This window comes from Erythrolamprus reginae, chromosome 10 (assembly GCF_031021105.1).
Source record: "Erythrolamprus reginae isolate rEryReg1 chromosome 10, rEryReg1.hap1, whole genome shotgun sequence".
In the NCBI taxonomy this organism is placed as follows: Eukaryota; Metazoa; Chordata; class Lepidosauria; order Squamata; family Dipsadidae; genus Erythrolamprus; species Erythrolamprus reginae.
In genome coordinates this window covers 8,076,273-8,098,461 of record NC_091959.1, presented here as the reverse complement: position 1 = coordinate 8,098,461, position 22,189 = coordinate 8,076,273, and the positions used below count along the sequence as shown (strand labels likewise).

At 40.9% G+C, this 22,189-nt stretch overlaps 1 protein-coding gene across 2 annotated transcripts in view; it reads left to right on the top strand.

The window, feature by feature from the left end:
- Nucleotides 1-21,362, top strand: part of SCG3 (secretogranin III) — a 36,992-nt gene extending 15,630 nt beyond the window's left edge. For both annotated transcript variants that reach the window (XM_070763465.1, XM_070763464.1), the window contains exons 8-12: nt 816-932; nt 13,375-13,449; nt 15,429-15,554; nt 18,680-18,760; nt 20,981-21,362. In XM_070763465.1, the coding sequence (XP_070619566.1) occupies nt 816-932; nt 13,375-13,449; nt 15,429-15,554; nt 18,680-18,760; nt 20,981-21,099 (518 nt within the window). In that variant the 3' untranslated portion in view covers nt 21,100-21,362. The remainder of the gene's footprint in view (nt 1-815; nt 933-13,374; nt 13,450-15,428; nt 15,555-18,679; nt 18,761-20,980) is intronic.
- Nucleotides 21,363-22,189: the final 827 nt, after the last annotated feature.

The following is a 22,189-nucleotide window of genomic DNA, read 5'->3' as shown; positions in this document are numbered from 1 at the left end:
GCAAGCTACTTCTGCTGATCACCGGCTGCCAGAAGTTTGGCAGATCGAATCTCAGTAGGCTCAAGGCTGACTCAGCCTTCAATCTTTTATTATTATTTATTTTTATTTATTGGATTTGTATGCAGACTCAGGGCGGCTAACAACAGCAATAAAACAGTATATAACAAAATCCAATACTAAAAACAGTTAAAAACCCATTATATAAAAACCAATCATACATACAGACATACCATGCATAAAATTGTAAAGGCCTAGGGGAAAGTGTATTTCAGTTCCCCCATGCCTGGCGGCAGAGGTGGGTTTTAAGGAGCTTACGAAAGGCAAGGAGGGTGGGGGCAATTCTAATTTCTGGGGGGAGTTGGTTCCAGAGGGCCGGGGCTGCCACAGAGAAGGCTCTTCCCCTGGGTCCCGCCAATCGGCACTGTTTAGTTGACGGGACCTGGAGAAGGCCAACTCTGTGGGACCTAACTGGTCGCTGGGATTCGGGCAGCAGAAGGCGGTCCCTGAGGTAATCTGGTCCGGTGCCATGAAGGGCTTTATAGGTCATAACCAACACTTTGAATTGTGACCGGAAACTGATCCTTCCAAGGCCGGTAAAACGAGGACCCAGTTTGTTGGTGGCAATATGCTTACTCTCTGTAAATTGCTTAGAGAGGGCTGTGAAGCACTGTGAAACGGTATATAAGTTCTAAAATTCTATTGCTAAATGCTATTTAAAATGTGCAGATCAATAGAAAAGAATATTTGCTTTTAAGTTAATCAATCACAATACCCTCATTTGCAAGAGACCATGAATCTGTTTACTCTTCACGCAGAGAAAGAAGTGAAAGAAAAGGAAACCCTGATTACGATCATGAAAACTCTAATAGATTTTGTCAAGATGATGGTTAAATACGGAACCATCACCCCTGAGGAAGGGGTTTCGTATCTAGGTAAGAGCACAGGAGTAATTTTTGTAACTCTTATTTCTCTCGTGAATTTTACCAAGGTGAGCATTTTAATCTGCAGGACTACCTGCAGTATTCTTTCTTCCTTTCTTCCTTCCTTCCTTCCTTCCTTCCTTCCTTCCTTTCTTTCTTGATTTGATTTGATTTGTATGCCGCCCCTCTCCGTAGACTCGGGGCGGCTAACAACAGTAAAAAGACAATATGAACAAATCGAATATTAAAAGTAATGTGAAAAACCCCAATTTAAGAAACCAATCATACATACAGACATACCATGCATAAATTTTATAAGCCTAGGGGGAAGGGAATATCTCAGTTCCCCCATGCCTGATGACAGAGGTGGGTTTCAAGGAGCTTACGAAAGGCAAGGAGGGTGGGGGCAACTCTGATATCTGGGGGGAGTTGGTTCCAGAGGGTCGGGGCCGCCACAGAGAAGGCTCTTCCCCTGGGTCCCGCCAAACAACATTGTTTAGTCGACAGGACCCGGAGAAGGCCAACTCTGTGGGACCTAACTGATCGCTGGGATACATCCCAATTTGAGGTGATTTCTCCTTAGAAATAGTCACACAGTTCAATTCTTCACCTTGTCTTGGAGGCTTTAAAAATGTGTTGAAAAATGGTTGAGCTCAGAATGTTTTGCCTATGCAGAGAGGGTAAAAGAACCCAAATGGTGGCATATGGTCTGTTCTGCCGGCGTGTTTCAACCGCTCGTAATTACAGGGTAATTAGTCCAGGAAGACACACACCACACGATAAAAGGAAAACCCAAAAGTTTTATAAAGAGAAAAACAGAAAAAGCTCCCTTTTTAAATGTCAAAGGGATTTTCTGGTACACACAAAGCACAGGTGAAATTCAATCCAATTGCTCACCCAATAACTGGGAAATTGAGTCCAATTCTAAAGTCCAGAGAGTCCACACACAATCTTGAACAGCACAAAAACCACGATCTTGACGAAACAATGAATCAGATAAACTGCCATGAGGCTAAAACACCAGGTTGCACTTTTATCTGTAGCACTAATTACACCCAACCACAGGTGGCCTCATTTTCTCTTGTAATAATCCTTCAGTTGTTGTCTCCTATGCATCACTCTACGCATGCGCGGATGTGTCATTAATTCTTGTTCAGAATCCAGGGATGATACAGATGATTGATCTCCTCCTGGGCTGTCTGCCAAAGTCCCCTCTTCCCTGTCACTCACGCTTCCTTGGTCAGAGGAGGCTTCGTCGGCAGATTCCATCGGAAGCAAAACCCGTAGATAATCTAAGGGTAAAGTGTTGGGGGTTTGGGGATGACACTATGGAGTCCGGTAATGAGTTCCACGCTTCGACAACTCGGTTACTGAAGTCATATTTTTTACAGTCAAGTTTGGAGCGGTTAATATTAAGTTTAAAATCTGTTGTGTGCTCTTGTGTTGTTGTGGTTGAAGCTGAAGTAGTCGCCGACAGGCAGGACGTTGCAGCATATGATCTTGTGGGCAATACTTAGATCTTGTTTAAGGCGTCTTAGTTCTAGGCTTTCTAGGCCCAGGATTGAAAGTCTAGTCTCGTAGGGGATTCTGTTTCGAGTGGAGGAGTGAAGGGCTCTTCTGGTGAAGTATCTTTGGACATTTTTGAGGGTGTTGATGTCTGAGATGCGATATGGGTTCCAAACGGATGATCTGTATGCAAGGATGGGTCTGGCAAAAGTTTTGTGAGCTCTGGTAAGCAGTGTGAGATTGCCAGAGCAGAAGCTACGTAGGATTAGGTTTACAACTCTTGAAGCCTATAGGAGACATAACCTCTTTCAAATCGGTGTTTCTTAATTACCAGTCACCAGGATTCCTCCACTAAATGACAAAAAACCTTCTGGTGACTTATGTTTTTTGACATTTAACATCCCCGAGAAACATCTCTTCAACCACTGCTGTGACACAAACAGCAAAGGAAAATCAGCCCCATGCTGTGCCACCAGAGTGTGAACCAACCCCCAGGAAATGACAATTGCTGTTTGCGGTCCGCTTCCGCCCTACTTGATAGAAATTGCTCCACAGGCAACATTATCTTTTGTCATAAAAGCCGGGCAACTGGAGCAGAAAGCCCCCTTCTCGACGGTTTCTCCGTTGCACTATATTTAGCATCTCCACCGAGAAGCAACCCTGTGTTTTTCGACCTTCAAAGCACTTCTGGAGCCTTAAGAAACGATGGAACGATAAGCTGAATATCGCCATTAAATAGGGAAGAGGTGATGCTGGTGAAGAACATTGTCTGCATGTCTTGGAGGCCAAGACACAAACCAACGCTAATACCACACTGCAATGGTACCTCTACTTACAAACTGAAGTTGTTGCGTGACCAGGTTCTTAAGTAGAAAAGTTTGTAAGAAGAAGCAATTTTTCCCATTGGAATCAACGTAAAAGTAAATAATGTGTGCGATAGGGGAAACCACAAGGAGGGTGGAGGCCCTGTTTCCTCCCAGGAGATTCCTAGAGAGGCCCATGGAGGCTTCTCCCCATCTTTTCTGGCACTGTTTCCTTCCAGGAGATTCCTAGAGAGGCCCCACGGAGGCTTCTCCCCGCCTTTTCTGGCCCTGTTTCCTCCCAGAAGATTCCTAGAGAGGCCCCACAGAAGCTTCTCCCCGCCTTTTCTGGCCCTGTTTCCTCCCAGGAGATTCCTAGAGAGGCCCCACGGAGGCTTCTCCCCACCTTATACAGCCCTGTTTCCTCCCAGGAGATTCCTAGAGAGGCCCCACGGAGGCTTTTCCCCGCCTTTTCTGGCACTGTTTCCTCCCAGGATAATCCTAGAGAGGCCCCATGGAGGCTTCTCCCTGCCTTTTCTGGCACTGTTTCCTCCCAGGAGATTCCTAGAGAGGCCCCACGGAGGCTTCTCCCTGCCTTTTCCGATTACAGTTTCGAAGGCTTGGGTTTGTAAGTGGAAAATGGTTCTTGAGAAGAGGCAAAAAAACCATTGAACACCTGGTTCTTATCTAGAAAAATTTGTAAGTAGAGACGTTCTCAGTTAGAGGTACCACTGTATAAAGTTTTAGTGTGGTATTAGTGTTGGTTTGTGTCAATACACTATAAAGCCTTAGTTAGACCACACCTAAAAAAATACCATTCAACTATAACCAAAGGGAAGTGGGAAGTGTTTTTAATAGGAAAGTGAACACAACAAGAGGGCACAGTCTGAGGTTAGTTGGAGGAAAGATCAGAAGCAACGTAGTAGATGCTTGGAACAAACGTCCAGCAGACGTGGTTGGTAAATCCACAGGAACTGAATTTAAACGTGCCTAGGATAAGCATCTATCCATCCTAAGATAAAATATAGGAAATAGTATAAGGGTAGACTAGATGGACCACCAGGTCTTTTTCTGCCGTCAATCTTCTATGTTTCTATGTTTCTATAACCATCTCAGATCTGCAACAAAACCCACGGATGTCTTCGTTTGAAACCACATCCAATGAGTACTTATGAAATCATGGCCGGATTTAGAAGCAGCTGCCTTAAAATATCCCTGTTTGCTTTGAACGGTGAAGGCTGCAGCTTAAATTATGGATGCCAAACAATAAATCATTTACTAGCCCAGTCATTTTTGTTGTGGTGGTGGTTGTTTATAGTTTCTTGCATGATGGTTTGCAAAGGCAGGAAGTTTAAAAGCGGTATCTGTGCAAAGCTGGAGAGGGATTTGCAAACCCTCCTGGCACGAAGTCACTTTTGTTTGCTTTTATTTTTTTTAATTTTGCAAACCACTTTTGCAAAGTCACTTTTGTTTGCTTTTATTTATTTTTTATTTTGCAAACCCTCCTGGCACGAAGTCACTTTTGTTTGCTTTTATTTTTTGCATTTTGTGCTAGATTGGTGGAGTGGGAAAGGGAGAGAGGGAGGTTTGACATTTGACTTGATAACTGATGTTACTAGGTCTCTGGATGAGCAGTGAAGGACTTCGCATTCAAGCCCATTCAATAAAATAGCATTGGCCGGAATCAACTGATTCTGAAATTCACTTTGTTTTTTTGATTTTTTTTTCATTTGGAATCATGGTTTATTTATTTATACGGCGCTTTTTCCACTGAAAGTATTTTTACGACTAAGCGGTATTTTTTGAAGTGTGGGTAATATTGAATATCCCAATGTTGCTTTTTCAATATCCAAATAAAGGCATTCATGCATTTTGACGCAGATGAAGAAAACAATATTTTTTATTTATTTATTCATTCATTTGTCCAATACACAAATACATAGGAAGAAAAGTGTTCGGAAACTTCAGATCGTGCAGAATGCAGCTGCGAGAGCGGTCATGGGCTTACCCAGGTATGCCCATGTTTCACCATCACTCCGCAGTCTGCACTGGCTGCCGATCAGTTTCCGGTCACAATTCAAAGTGTTGGTTATGACCTTTAAAGCCCTTCATGGCATTGGACCAGAATATCTCCGAGACCGCCTTCTGCCGCACGAATCCCAGCGACCGATTAGGTCCCACAGAGTGGGCCTCCTCCGGGTCCCGTCAACTAAACAATGTCGGTTGGCGGGCCCCAGGGGGAGAGCCTTCTCTGTGGCGGCACCGACTCTCTGGAACCAACTCCCCCCGGAGATCAGAACTGCCCCTACTCTTCCTGCCTTCCGTAAACTCCTCAAAACCCACCTTTGCCGTCAGGCATGGGGAAACTAAACATCTCCCCCTGGGCACGTTGAATTTATACATGGTATGCTTGTGTGTGTGTATGTTAGTATATGGGGTTTTTTAAATTTTTAAATATTTTAATTAATTGGATTATGTATTGGATTGTTTTTCACTTGTTGTGAGCCGCCCCGAGTCTTTGGAGAGGGGCGGCATACAAATCCAAATAATTAATTAATTAATTAATTAATTAATAAATAAATAAATAAATAAATAAATAGACATGTGGTAATATATATATGAGGGTAAAAGTGAACTTAGAGGAGAGGATATATGAAAGGAAGAGAATATATATGATAGGTGAAAGAAAGGAAAGACAATTGGACAGGGGACGAAAGGCACACCAGTGTACTTATGTACGCCCCTTACTGGCCTCTTAGGAACCTGGAGAGGTCAATCGTGGAGAGTCTAAGGGAGAAGTGTTGGGGGTTAGGGGTTGACACAATTGAGTCCGGTAATGAGTTCCACGCTTCGATAACTCAATTGTTGAAATCATATTTTTTACAGTCAGGTTTGGAGCGGTTCGTATTAAGTTTGAATCTGTTGCGTGCTCTTGTGTTGTTGCGGTTGAAGCTGAAGTAGTCATTGACCGGTAGGACGTTGCAGCATATGATCTTGTGGGCAATACTCAAATCGTGTGTTAGGCGCCATAGTTCTAGGCTTTCTAGGCCCAGGATTGTTAGTCTATTTTTGTAGGATATTCTGTTTTGAGTGGAGGAGTGAAGGGCTCTTCTGGTGAAATATCTTTGGACATTTTCAAGGGTGTTGATGTCAGAGATGTGGTATGGGTTCCAGACAGATGAGCAGTAGTCTAGGATGGGTCTGGCAAAAGTTTTGTAGGCTCTTGTGAGTAGTGTGAGATTGCCTGAGCAGTAGCTGCGTAGGATCAGGTTAACAACTCTAGAAGCTTTTTTGGCGATATTGTTGCAGTGGGCTTTGGCACTTAGGTCATTCGATATTAGTATCACTGAGCTCAATTTGGAGTGTCTCAGCAGCCGAATGCAAGAAAGGCTTGGAGAAACAAAAGAACCCTGTACTCTTTGTACTACTTTCTCAGAAGATGCTGCGAGGGCAAATCTCCTCTTGAGATTTCATCCCACGATATATGCTGCAATTATTTTAGCTGCAGGAGGGCAAAAAAGAACAGCCTGAATTGTTTCAAAGATTTCTGCAGCCATGTTTGTGAATTGGGTCTATTGTGTGCATGAGCAGGGTGTGTATATGGGGCAAATAACAGCATGCAGAGAAAAGTGGAAATGTCTGGTTAAAAAAAGGTTAAGAATATTTGTTTGTTTGTTTGTTTAATCAAGTATGTATTGGTAGTATACAAAGATATAATAATATTTGTATACATTTATTTATTTTTATTTATTCATTTGTCCAATACACAAATACATAGGAAGAAAATAAACATGAAGTAATATATATAAGGATAAAAGTGAAAATAGAAGATATATGAAAGGAAGAAAAAATATATGATATATGAGATAAATGAAAGACAATTGGACAGGGGACGAAAGGCACACTAGTGCACTTATTTACGCCCCTTACTGACCTCTTAGGAACCTGGAGAGGTCAATCGTGGAGAGTCTAAGGGAGAAGTGTTGGGGGTTAGGGGTTGACACTATTGAGTCCGGTAATGAGTTCCACGCTTCGACAACTCGATTGTTAAAGTCATATTTTTTACATGATACTAGTAAAAGGAAAACATTAGGACAGGGGACGGAAGGCACATTGGTGCACTTATGCACGCCCCTTACTGACCTCTTAGGAATCGGGAGAGGTCAACCGTGGATAATCTAAGGGTAAAGTTTTGGGGGTTAGGTGATGATACTACAGAGTCCGGTAGTGAGTTCCATGCATCAACTACTCGGTTACCGAAGTCGTATTTCCTGCAGTCGAGTTTAGAGCGGTTTACTTTAAGTTTCCATCTGTTGTGTGCTCGTGTATTGTTGTGGTTGAAGCTGAAGTAGTCATTGAAGCAGTCATAGCAGATGGTTTTATGGGCTATGCTTAGGTCATGTCTAAGACGACATATTTCTAAGCTTTCTAAACCAGTGTTTCCCAACCTTGGCAACTTGAAGATATCTGGACTTCAACTCCCAGAATTCCCCAGCCAGCATTCGCTGGCTGGGGAATTCTGGGAGTTGAAGTCCAAATATATTCAAGTTGCCAAGGTTGAGAAACAATGTTCTAAACCTAGGATTGTAAGTCTAGTACATGAATATTCCCAATTATTCTTTAAGATTCAAACTTAATATTAACCGCTCCAAACTTGACTGTAAAAAATATGACTTTAACAATCGAGTTGTCGAAGTGTGGAACTCATTACCGGACTCAATAGTGTCAACTCCCAACCCCCAACACTTCTCCCTTAGACTCTCCACGATTGACCTCTCCAGGTTCCTAAGAGGCCAGTAAGGGGCGTGTATAAGTGCACTGATGTGCCTATCGTCCCGTCCAATTGTCTTTCCTTATCTCATATGTCATATATATTCTCTCCTTATCTATCTATCTATCTATCTATCTATCTATCTATCTATCTATCTATCTATCTATCTATCTATATATATATATATATAATATATATATAATATATATATCATATACCGTATATTCTCTCCTTATCTCTTATATCATATATACTCTCTCCCTCCCATCTACTTCTCTTCTTTTTACTTTCTATCGTCATATATATTACTTAATGTCTATTCTCTTCCATATGTATTGTATATTGGACAAAGAATAAATAAATAAATAAAATAAATAAATAAATAAGATCTCCACATTACAGGGTAGGAAAACTCTTGGTGGAAATTATGAAATTCTCTCACCAGGGTCCAAAACTTCTTTCTTGCAGAGTTGCTTCCTTTCAACTTTGCACAGTGGGTATATTTATTTCTGGCTGCAACGATAGCGGATTAGTAGTAAGCCATTAAAACAGTAAGGATGCTTGAGTTAACCATCTTCCACCAGGAGTCCATGGGCGGAATGTCATTTGCCTTCGCACTGTCTGCCTGAAACTCCACATTCACACCTTCCTCCGACACTTGTGACTCAGCCACCACATCCTTGCGCCTTTCTGCAAGCGAGTTTGGACATGTTTTGATGAGGAGGGACACAAACAGATGCTACTACTCGGTATCTTGTCTTCCCCCGTGTTTTCGTCTTCTTTACCAAGGCGAGCAAATCTTGCCTCCTACGTACCCTCGAGGATAACGTGGAGAGCCATATGCCAGTTGGCGGGCAAAGTTGAAATAAAGATGAGGAGCGGCCAACGCCGAAAAGAGGGAGTCGCCCATTCTATTTTCGCCATCCTTGTCCTCTCTATTCCCTTCCGAAACCCAATCTTTCTCCTTTGGTCCATGGAGATGGTTGCGAGGATTACAGAGTTCCGAATCAAAGATGATTAAAGTTCGTTGCAAAGGAAAAACTGTAGCGCATACAGACGAATGATTCAGCTGGATTCAATAACTTCTTTGCCAACATAATAATACTAATATCGAATGACCTAAGTGCCAAAGCCCACTGCAACAATATCGCCAAAAAAGCCTCTAGAGTTGTTAACCTGATCCTACGCAGCTTCTGCTCAGGCAACCCCACTCTACTCACAAGAGCCTACAAAACTTTTGCCAGACCCATCCTAGACTACTGCTCATCTGTCTGGAACCCATACCACATCTCAGACATCAACACCCTTGAAAACGTCCAAAGATATTTCACCAGAAGAGCCCTTCACTCCTCCACTCGAAACAGAATACCCTACGAAAATAGACTAACAATCCTGGGCCTAGAAAGCCTAGAACTACGGCGTCTAAAACATGATTTGAGTATTGCCCACAAGATCATATGCTGCAATGTCCTACCGGTCAATGACTACTTCAGCTTCAACCGCAACAACCCAAGAGCATGCAACAGATTTCCTGAGCTAGCATGATTGGCTCAGGAATTCTGGGAGTTGAAGTCCACAAGTCATAGAAGAGCCAATTTTGCCGAGCCCCGTTAACTTCCTATAAAATGGCGGTCTGTCAGACAGAGCCTTTGCTGGGTTGTGAATAGTTGCCAAATAAACAGCTGTTGTTTTAAAGCCACTCCTGTCTGCCCCTATCTAACCATCGTAATAATTCGTTTATGCATGCTTCGATGTCTGGACTCTAGCATACTTTAATTCGCACCTCTTCCGGAACAACTTGTTCTCATGCATAAGAATCGTCACCTCTCTAATTAGTTTCTGTAAAGAAATTTTTAAAAAATTGGCTCCGGGATAGAGGTTTTGCAGGGAGGGTATCGGATGTTGCTATCTAGCCTTTCAAGTGTCATATAATGTTTATTGCTCGTGATTGTTCAGTTGTTTATAATCGTCTTGGGGGATTGTGTATGCTGCGGTGTGCGGTAAGAAGTCACGTGACAAAGAAACACAATAATAAATAATAGCAATAAATAATTCTGTAAATATTCCCGCGTTGCCAAATTATGTAGATGAGGGATGAGTCAAGAGAATAGACTTCTTACCTTCATCGTAATTACAATAATTCATCCTTGGATAGGTAGATCTTTATGGTGGGGTGAGGGATATTTTTCCCTGTGTGGATGGCTAAACTCCAGTTTAGTTATAAACTACAGACAAGTGAGCAAGAAACATAGAAACATAGAAGACTGACAGCAGAAAAAGACCTCATGATCCATCTAGTCTGCCCTTATACTATTTTTTGTATTTTATCTTAGGATGGATCTATGTTTATCCCAGCCATGTTTAAATTCAGTTACTGTGGATTTATCAACCACGTCTGCTGGAAGTTTGTTCCAAGGATCTACTACTCTTTCAGTAAAATAATATTTTCTCATGTTGCTTTTGATCTTTCCCCCAACTAACTTCAGATTGTGTTCCCTTGTTCTTGCGTTCACTTTCCTATTAAAAACACTTCCCTCCTGAACCTTATTTAACCCTTTAACATATTTAAACGTTTCTATCATGTCCCCCCTTTCCCTTCTGTCCTCCAGACTATACAGATTGAGTTCATTAAGTCTTTCCTGATACGTTTTATGCTTAAGACCTTCCACCGGTCTTTGGACCCGTTCAATTTTGTCAATATCTTTTTGTAGGTGAGGTCTCCAGAACTGAACACAGTATTCCAAATGTGGTCTCACCAGCGCTCTATACGGCGGGATCACAATCTCCCTCTTCCTGCTTGTTATACTTCTAGCTATGCAGCCAAGCATTCTACTTGTTTCCCTATTGCTACTTTTCACCCATTTTGAGACTGTCGGAAATCACTCCCCCTAAATCCTTCTCTTCTGAAGTTTTTGCTAACACAGAGCTGCCAATACAATACTCAGACTGAGGATTCCTTTTCCCCAAGTGCATTATTTTACATTTGGAAACATTAAACTGCAGTTTCCATTGCTTTGACCATTTATTTAGTAAAGCTAAATCATTTACCATATTACAGATTTAAACTTCTTTCTTTGGATCCATTTACTTGGAAGGAATGGGCTGTTTCTGACCAGAGATAAATAAGACTCTCTTTTTTCTTTCCCCTTTTAATAGCTGCCATTCAGGGAAGAATTCCAAGCATCTGCTACTAATATTTTCTCACGTTGCTTCTGGTCTTTCCCCCAACTGACCTCAGATCGTGCCCCCTTGTTCTTGGGTTCACTTTCCTATTAAAAACATTTTCCTCCTGAACCTTATTTTATTTATTTATTTATTTGTCATACAAATATAGTATTGTATTGTATGTTTAGCATAATATAAGTATAAAGTAGAGATAGAAAAGATAAAAAAGATATTAGGACAGGAGCGGTAGGCACGAAGGTGCACTTATGCACGCCCCTTACAGACCTCTTAGAAAAGGGAAGAGGTCTATTGTAGATAATGTAAGGTTGAAGATTTTGGGATTGGGGGAAGAAACCGCAGAGTCCGGTAGTGAATTCCAGGCGTTGACCACTCTATTGCTGTATTTTCTGCAGTCTAGTCTGAAGCGATTTACATTTAGTTTATAACTGTCGCATGCTCTTGTGTTGTTGTTAAAGGTGAAGTAGTCATTAACAGGGAGTACATTGTGATGTATGATTTTATGAACAACAGTTAAATCAGTTCGGAGGCGGCGCAGCTGTAAATTTTCTAAACATAGTAATTGAAGTCTGGAGGAGTAAGGTCATTTGTTGCGTGAGGAGGAATGGAGGACTCGTCTTGTGAAGTATTTCTGGACTCCTTCAATTGTATTTAACCCTTGAACCTATTTAAATGCTTCGATCGTGTGTCCCCCTTTCCCTTCTGTCCTCCAGACTAGACAGATGGAGTTCATGAAGTCATTCCTGATAAGTTTTATGCTTAAGACCTTCCACCATTCTTGTAGCCCGTTCACTTTTATCAATATCTTTTTGTAGGTGAGGTCTCCAGAACTCACATTAAGAAAAAAAAGGCTTGGTAGATGAAAGGTCCATGAGTTCAGTTTCTTATTCGGTTTGTTTTTTAAAAGTTGCCAAGGCAACCATCCTAGCAATGACATTTGATCTTCTACAAGCTCAACTAGGACAACTGTTGCTTAGCTACTGTCCTGGGGAGCGACATCTAATGACTCACCACATTAGATTAATTGAAAGCCAATACCGGGCACACAAACTGCAGCTACAAGATACCTACTAATATCATTTTGACTGTAAATAGCCAAGATTCTTGCATCCCCCCCTCTTTTTTTTCAGTTTCTATATTCCCCTCACCCCCTTCCTTTCCAGTTTGTCAAATCAAATCAAATTTATTATTACAATCATAGACCAAAAGAAATAAATACACAATCAAAGGTTGTAGGATAAAATGATAAATAACAGGTAAACTCCATGATAAAATCCAGTCTATCAATTATGCATTGTCAATACTGCTAAAATTACAATCCATAAGCTGTGAGGTCTATATTCAGTTTGATACTATTAGGGAAAGGAATAAACAAGGTTGCCACATTTATTGGATAAATTAGTTAAGGTGTATTAGGCACTTAAAAGTTGACCACAAATGGCATACATACATACATAAATACATACATACATACATACACATATACATATACACACAGACATATATGTATACACACATATATACACATATACACACATACACATATACACACGTGTGTGTATGTATATATATATATTTTCGTAGATTTTCACGGGTATATGTATGTAGATTGTTCTGAGTTCGGGTTTTGCCCTATATATATATATGTATATGTACATGTTTTTTTTTTGCTGAATTTGAAAATTAAGGGAGACTAGGATAGATCTATTTCGGCCTTATTTTGGCCTCATCAGCTAGCCATACCCACTTGGACTTGAACCTGCAACCTTTGCCTTGTAAGGCAGAGAATTATCCTCTAGGCTACAGTATCCAATCCCTTCAGCTCTGCACCAGGGAAGGGTTACATATTTTTGTGTCGAATCACATATGTATATATATACATATACACACATACATATACATATAGAAACATAAAAGATTGACAGCAGAAAAAGACCTCCTGGTCCATCTAGTCTGCCCTTATACTATTTCCTGTATTTTATTTTAGGATGAATATATGTTTATCCCAGGCATGTTTAAATTCAGTTGCCACATCTTCTATGGAGGTTTGTTCCAAGGATCTACTACTCTTTGATGGATCCTTTGTTCCAAGGATCTACTACTCTTTGATGGATGCCGAATTTAAGAATGCAGATACCGGTAGCCCAAAATTTCTGAGAATGAGATTTTTTGTTTTTGTTTTTCTGCCTTCCAGAAAATCTAGATGCCATGATCGCCCTGCAGACAAGAAAGAAACTTGAAAAATCCAGTTCCCAGAACAAGCTATCAGGTATAATTTTGTGATTAATGTGTATTACATCATTTTTCTAGTTACTTTTTCCTGTGGACTTTGCTGAATTATAATTTGATTGGATTTGATTGGATTGGATTGGATTTGTGGGCCGCCCCTCTCCGTAGACTCGGGGCGGCTAACAACAGTAGTAAAACAGCATATGACAATCCAATATTAAAACAGTTAAAAACCCTTATTGGAAAACCAAACATACATACAGACATACCATGCATAAAATTGTAAAGGCCTAGGGGGAAAGAATATCTCAGTTCCCCCATGCCTGGCGGCACAGGTGGGTTTTAAGAAGCTCATGAAAGGCAAGGAGGGTGGGAGCAATTCTAATCTCTGGGGGGAGTTGGTTCCAGAGGGCCGGGGCCGCCACAGAGAAGGCTCTTCCCCTGGGTCCCGCCAAGCGACATTGTTTAGTTGACGGGATCCGGAGAAGACCCACTTTGTGGGACATAACTGGTCGCTGGGATTGGCGGTTGTTTGAATCGATTTAAATAGCAATTAAAACAGCAAACCTATTTAGAAATTTGTTTGTGTGACTCTAGTTTTGCCACAACCCTTACAGCATCCAAAGTTGCTTATATGTGGCAAGGGTGGGTTCTATGGAAATGCATGTTTTGCGCATGTCACTTCCCGGAAGTGCTCCTCTGCGCAAGCGCAATCCTATTAAAAAATCCAACAGGCACAAGAAGAATCTGACTATTACATAATTTGGTATACGTTCTATGAGTGGCTGGAGAAAGGAATGCTATTGTAAATATTGTAACGCATATCAAATGGTACAAAACTATGCGAACCTTTGTAAATAACAATTCGTGATTGTCTATACTTTTTCCTTCCTTTCATTATTTCTTTTTATTACCTTTTTAAAATATGATCTGCAAGACTCGTATCTAAATTGCTTAGACTTCTGAAAAGTAAAGAGTAGCTTGGGCTCCTTTTTTATGTTATGTGTTTTTGCAAGTGTTTTTGTCTTGTCTTAGAATTAAAAATCAATAAAAACTTTTTAAAAATTCAACATGATGCTACCTATTTGGACAGGGAGTCATTGCTCACAGTCGCTCATGGCCTCATCACCTCGAGGTTCGATTACTGCAACGCTCTCTACATGGGGCTACCTTTGAAAAGCGTTTGGAAACTTCAGATCGTGCAGAATGCGGCCGCGAGAGCCATCGTGGAGCTCCCTAGATACGCACACGTTTCTGCAACACTCCGCGGCCTGCACTGGCTGCCGATCGGTTTCCGGTCACAATTCAAAGTGTTGGTTATGACCTTTAAAGCCCTACATGGCATTGGGCCAGAATACATCCGGAACCGCCTTCTACCGAACGAATCCCAGCGGCCGATAAGGTCCCACAGAGTTGGCCTTCTCCAGGTCCCGTCGACCAAATAATGTCGTTTGGCGGGCCCCGGGGGAAGAGCCTTCTCTGTGGCGGCCCCAGGCCACTGGAATCAACTCCCCCCAGAGATTAGAACGGCCCCCACCCTCCTTGTCTTTCGCAAATTACTCAAGACCCACCTTTATCACCAGGCATGGGGGAGTTAAGATATTCCTTCCCCCTAGGCCATTTCAAGTTATGCATGGTATGTTTGTGTGTATGTTTGGTTTCTATAATAAGGGTTTTTAGTTGTTTTATTAATTGGATTGTACATGCTGTTTTTATCGTTGTTGTTAGCCGCCCCGAGTCTGCGGAGAGGGGCGGCATACAAATCTAAATAATAAATAATAAATAAATAAATAATAATAATAATAATAATAATAATAATAATAATAATAATAGCGCCGCCAAGATAACCAGCTTGGAGGTGTGGCAGGCCTGGGTCACTGCGGATTCCAGTGACCGAGATCACCAAGTTACTACCAGTTCTATAGAACTGGTCCAAACTGGGTGGAACTCACCTCTGGTCTATGGGAATGCACTATGGTTGAGACGATGTAAAAAAATTTCTGCTTGTGATCCATCTAGACAAGAGCACCGAGGAAACCGACAGCACAAAAACAGGCACAGCCGAAATGGAAAAAGAATTCGAAGTCCTGAAAGATTCCACAAAATCCGAGGAAGAAAACGAGGGAAACGACCAAGAACCCAAAGGTAAGTAATTGAATGGTCAAAGCAATGGAAACTGCAGTTTAATGTTTCCAAATGTAAAATAATGCACTTGGGGAAAAGGAATCCTCAATCTGAGTATTGCATTGGCAGTTCTGCGTTAGCAAAAACTTCAGAAGAGAAGGATTTAGGGGTCGTGATTTCTGACAGTCTCAAAATGGATGAGCAGTGTGGTCGGGCGGTAGGAAAAGCAAGTAGGATGCTTGGCTGCATAGCTAGAGGTATAACAAGCAGGAAGAGGGAGATTGTGATCCCACTTATATAGAGCGCTGGTGAGACCCCATTTGGAATACTGTGTTCAGTTCTGGAGACCTCACGTACAAAAAGATATTGACAAAATTGAACGGGTCCAAAGACGGGCTACAAGAATGGTGGAAGGTCTTAAGCATAAAACGTATCAGGAAAGACTTCATGAACTCAATCTGTAGAGTCTGGAGGACAGAAGGGAAAGGGGGGGCATGATTGAAACATTTAAATATGTTAAAGGGTTAAATAAGGTCCAGGAGGGAAGTGTTTTTAATAGGAAAGTGAACACAAGAACAAGGGGACACAATCTGAAGTTAGTTGGGGGAAAGATCAAAGGCAACATGAGAAAATATTATTTTACTGAAAGAGTAGTAGATCCTTGGAACAAACTTCCAGCAGACGTGGTTGGTAAATCCACAGGAACTGAATTTAAACATGCCTGGGATAAACATAGATCCATTGTAAGATAAAATGCAGGAAATAGTATAAGGGCAGACTAGATGGATCATGAGGTCTTTTTCTGCCGTCAGACTTCTATGTTTCTATGAATGTGTATGTAAGGTTTTTTTAAAAAATATATATTTTTATTGGTTTTGCACATTGAAATTAACATAAAACAAACATAAAACGGTGCACAGTGCATGTGCCCATCACCCGACTGACAATCCCACCACCACCAATTGCGGGGGGGTTCAAATATTTACTAATTTATATTCTTTTATTTCCTTAGCTCTACTTTGCATTTGTTTACTATTGAAAGAGTGATTGGAGTTTATTTTTCACATTTTCGCACAAATTCTACTCAGCATATAAATCTTTCACCTTATTCCATCGTACCATCAGCTTCTCCAATTTATTTTCGTCAAAATTGTTTAATCTTATTTCCATGATTTCAAAATGAATGTGATCCACCATGTACCAGTACCAGTTCTGTAATGTCCATTTTTTAGACTCTTTCCAACCCAATACCACTACCGCTTGAGCACTTTCCAATGCTGCAGTTTTTATTTCTTTAAAATCTCTTAGTTCTCTTTGTTTAACTAATATCGCTATTTCTTTTGTAATTATCCACTTAATATTTAACATTTTATTTATTTCATTCTGCACTTCCTTCCAAAATTTCTGAACTTCAACACACTCCCAGAACATATGCATAAAGATTCCTTTCTTTTGGCAACAATGCCAACAATCCCTTTCCTCTGGAAGTGTGAAAGTTGTGTTGGTGTATAGTACCATTTGTGTATGTAAGTTAGCAATAGCACTTAGACTTATAGGCAGATTTATAGTGCTTTGCAGCCCTCACTAAGTAGGTTACAGAGTTAGCACGTTTGCCCCCAACTATCTGGGTCGTTTTATCGACCTCAGAAGGATGGAAGGCTGAGTCAACCTTGAGCTGGTCAGGATCAAACTGTTGGCAGTCGGCAGAATTCGCCTGCAATACTGCAATGTATTCACTGCGCCACAAGGGGTCCTTATTCCTTCCAAACCCTTTATCTAACATAGTTCATTGCGTGGTTGATTGCCAAATATGGTCAACCTTATCATTAAAAGAAGCCGGGGTGGCACAGCAGGTAGAGTGCTGTACTGCAGGCCACTGAAGCTGACTGTAGATCTGAAGGTCAGCGATTCAAATCTCATCACCGGCTCAAGGTTGACTCAGCCTTCCATCCTTCCCAGGTGGGTAAAATGAGGACCCGGATTGTGGGGGCAATAGGCTGGCTCTGTTCAAAAGTGCTATTGCTAACATGTTGTAAGCCGCCCTGAGTCTAAGGAGAAGGGCGGCATAAAAATCAAATAAATAAATAAATAAATAAATAAATAAATAAATAAATAAATAAATAAATAAATAAATAAATAAATAAATAAATAAATAAATAAATAAATAAATAAATAAATAAATAAATAAATAAATAAATAAATAAATAAATAAATAAATAAATAAATAAATAATTGGATTTATATGTCACCTCTCTCCAAGGATTCGGGGCGGCTTAACATATAACAGAAACAGTAGGTTACAATAAGTTAAATCCATATGCCGATTTAAATAGCAATCGAAACAGCAAACCAATATCAAAATCTGTTTGTGTGACTCTAGTTTTGGCACCACCCTTACAGCATCCAAAGTTGTTTATATGCCCATATGTCTGTGGCAATAATAATAATTAAAATTACATAGACTAAAATCTAAAATCCCCAGTTATATTAAAATCAATCACACCCATTCATACAACAACCATACAATCATTTTGGGGCAGGGGCTAAGATCTAATCGCCCCAAGCCTGGTGGCATAAATGAGTCTTAAGACTCTTGTGGAAGGCAAGGAGGGTAGGGGCAGTGCAAATCTCCGGGGCGAGCTGATTCCAGAGGTCTGAGGCCCCCACAGAGAAGGCTCTAGCCCTAGGCCCCGCCAAGCGATATTGTCTAGTTGACGGGACCTGGAGAAGGCCGACTCTGTGGGACCTAACCGGTCGCTGAGATTCATGCGGCAGGAGGCGGTCCCGCAAGTAATCTCTGGGGGGAGCTGAATCAAGAGAGCCCCCCCCCCCAGTGTAACCTGGTCTGATGCCATGTAGGGCTTTATTTAGAATGAACAGGGCCTTTCTCGGCTTCACTTTCCTATTAAAAAAACTTCCCTCCTGAACCTTATTTAACCCTTTCACATATTCAAATGTTTCGATCAAGTCCTGGCATAATTCTAGCTTTTTGACTCGGAAAGCGTTTTGCATGAGAAGTTTTGAGATAGCCATAACCTGGATGAATAGATAGATATATTCTCTCTACAATAGACCAGATTTCTTCCCTGAAGAATACTTTAACTCCTAGTATTTAATTCATCTTTTTTTTCTTGTTACCCTCGAAGGAAAAGCAGATGCCTATTTGGAAGCCATCCGAAAGAATATAGAGTGGCTGAAGAAACACAACACACAAGGAAAGAAAGATGGTAAGATTTGATAAGTGGATTGTGATATGGACAGGACCGATCCTGAGAATATATTTTTGAATCCTGCTAAATAAAAAGATTGACCACGTAGACTTGAGAAGATGGAATAGTGTTCCCTCGATTTTCGCGGGTTCGAACATCGCGAAAAGCCTATACCGCGGTTTTTCAAAAATATTAATTAAAAAATACTTTAGTTTTTTTCTGCTATACCACGGTTTTTCCTGCCCAATGATGTCATATGTCATCGCCAAACTTTCGTCTGCCTTTAATAAAAAAAATTAAAATAAACTTTAATAAATAAACATGGTGAGTAATAATCTAAATGGTTGCTAAGGGAATGGAAAATTGTAATTTAGGGGTTTAAAGTCTTACGGGATGGCTTGTGACACTGTTCATAGCCAAAACTAGTGTATTTACTTCCGCCTCTCTACTTCGCGGAAGTTCGACTTTCGCGGGCGGTCTCGGAATGCATCCCCCGCGAAAATCGAGGGAACACTGTATATGGAAAGACATAGGGATGGGTGTATATACAGGCATGGAAGATATAGATGGGTATAGATGGGAAGTGATATTGGTTCTGTTACATTTTCTACAGAATTTATCAGCAATTGATAATAGGCTTTGCTTAGGAATGAGCTCAGGGCCATTAAATGCATCCATCCAATTCATAATACGCAGCATGTCAAAAATGTCCGTTTGAAATAATGGATTTGCTTAACAACTGCATGGTCCCCTTAACAACTAGGTGATTCCCTAGGTGAACTATTGCAGTGGCTTCACATTATGACTGTCATAAAATCAGTCCCCTCCCCCATTAACAACTATGTCTTATGATGGAAATTCTGTGATTATTGGGGAGTACTTGTAAATGGTTAAATGAGAGGTAATTGCCCAGACCTTGCTTCTCCTTTGGAACGTAGATTAGAATATTCTAATATATAATTGCAGCTTTTAAGTCCAATAATATTGGAAGTTTGTTCTAGAGGGAAACTGATTTAAAGACAGACAGACAGCACCTGAGAGTAGAACAAGAAGCAATGGGTGGAAACTAAACAAGGAGAGAAGCAACTTAGAACTAAGGAGAAATTTCCCGACAGTCAGAACGGTTAATCAGTGGAACAGCTTGCCTCCAGAAGTTGTGAATGCTCCAACACTGGAAGTTTTTAAGCAGATGTTGGAGAACCATCTGTCTGAAGTAGTGTAGGGTTTCCTGCCAAAGCAGGGGGTTGGACTAGAAGACCTCCAAGGTCCCTTCCAACTTTGTTGTTGTTGTTGTTATGATAGATCATAGACAGAGACAGATTATTATTATTATTATTATTATTATTATTATTATTATTATTTATTAGATTTGTATGCCGCCCCTCTCCGCAGACTCAGGGCAGCTAACAATGATAACAACAACATGTAACAATCCAAGACTCGGAGATAGATGTAGATAGATAGATAGATAGATAGATAGATAGATAGATAGATAGATAGATAGATAGATAGATAGATAGATAGATAGATACATCGTAGACAGATATGTAGATAGATGATAGTTAGATGATTTATTTATTATTAGATTTGTATGCCGCCCCTCTCCGTAGATAGATAGTAGATAGATGATAGATAGATAGATAGATAGATAGTTAGATAGAGATCATAGACAGACAGATATGTAGATAGATGATAGATAGATGATTTATTTATTATTAGATCTGTATGCCGCCCCTCTCCGTAGATAGATGATAAATAGATAGATAGATGATAGATAGATATTATTATTATTATTATTATTATTATTATTATTATTATTATTATTTATTGGATTTGTATGCCGCCCCTCTCCGCAGACTCGGGGCGGCTAACAACAATGATAACAACAACATGTAACAATCCAATTAATAAAACAACTAAAAACCCTTATTATAAAAAACAAACATACACACAAACATACCATGCATAATTTGTAATGGCCTAGGGGGAAGGAATATCTTAACTCCCCCATGCCTGGTGATAAAGGTGGGTCTTGAGTAATTTGCGAAAGACAAGGAGGGTGGGGGCCAGAGAGAGAGAGAGAGAGAGAGAGAGAGAGAGACAGACAGACAGACAGACAGACAGACAGACAGACAGACAGACAGACAGACAGACAGACATGTAGCCTAGCCTGGTAACAAAACTCAACCCAGAAGCTCAGAGAAGGAAGTTCACCCCCGTAATCCTTCTCTTTTTCAGATTACGACCTTTCCAAACTGCGGGATTTCATAGACCAGCAAGCCGATGTTTACGTGGACAAGGGCATCCTGGATAAAGAAGAGGCGGATGTGATTAAGCGTATCTACGGCAGCCTGTAGAGAAAAGAAAAAACTCTCGAAGACTCTATGGAATTCTAGTCTAGCTTCACCCACATCTAGTTCTAAGACCTACAACTTTCTTTCTCCCCACCACATCCCAGGAAAAAAACAAAAAGAGGCGATTAGAAAGTATTCTGTCTCCATCGTCCTGAATTTTATCCAGGTTAAAAACAAAACAAAGCCACACCCTGTCATTGCATATTTATCTCTTCTCAACTTTGATCGCTCCCCCTCTAAAGTAAACGAGCTGCCCACTTTATAGATAACAGGGTAAAACAACTGCTTACATCATGTCCCCGTTAATTTATCCAGCATCTCTTTCAAATTACATTGGTACCTCTACTTACGAACTTAATTCGTTCCATGACCAGGTTCTTAAGTAGCAAAGTTTGTAAGAAAAAGCAATTTTTCCCATTGGAATCAATGTAAAAGCAAATAATGCGTGCGATTGGGGAAACCACAGGGAGGGTGGAGGCCCTGTTTCCTCCCAGGAGATTCCTAGAGAGACCCCACGGAGGCTTCTCCCCACCTTTTCCGGCCATGGTTCCTCCTAGGAGATTCCTAGAGAGGCCCCACGGAGGCTTCTCCCTGCCTTTTCCGGCCCTGTTTCCTCCCAGGAGATTCTTAGAGGCCCCATGGCTTTTCCCTGCCTTTTCCAGTTACAGTTTCGGAGGCTCAGGTTTGTAAGTGGAAAATAATTCTTGAGAAGAGGCAAAAAAAATCTTGAACACATGGTTCTTATCTAGAAAAGTTCGCAAGTAGAGGCGTTTGCAGGTAGAGGTACCACTGTATGTGCTTTGGAGAAAAAGCCAGGTTGTTTCATCGTGAAATGGCTTTTAAGAGATACTGTTTTCTGGAAAATATATATATATATAACGAAGGGCATTACTAGGGGCAACCCAAGCAAATTAACTCAGTTTAGCTCAACTTTGCATTATTCTCTTTTACGGCACCTCTCGTTTCAAGTCCCAGAAAGTATTGTTGGAATGCTGTAATATATTCATTTTCTTGCTGTTGGTGCATTCCTCTTCGTTCTCTCCCCCCCCCCCCCCCCCAATTCCATGTGCCATCAAGTCATGGCTGTGTGTTT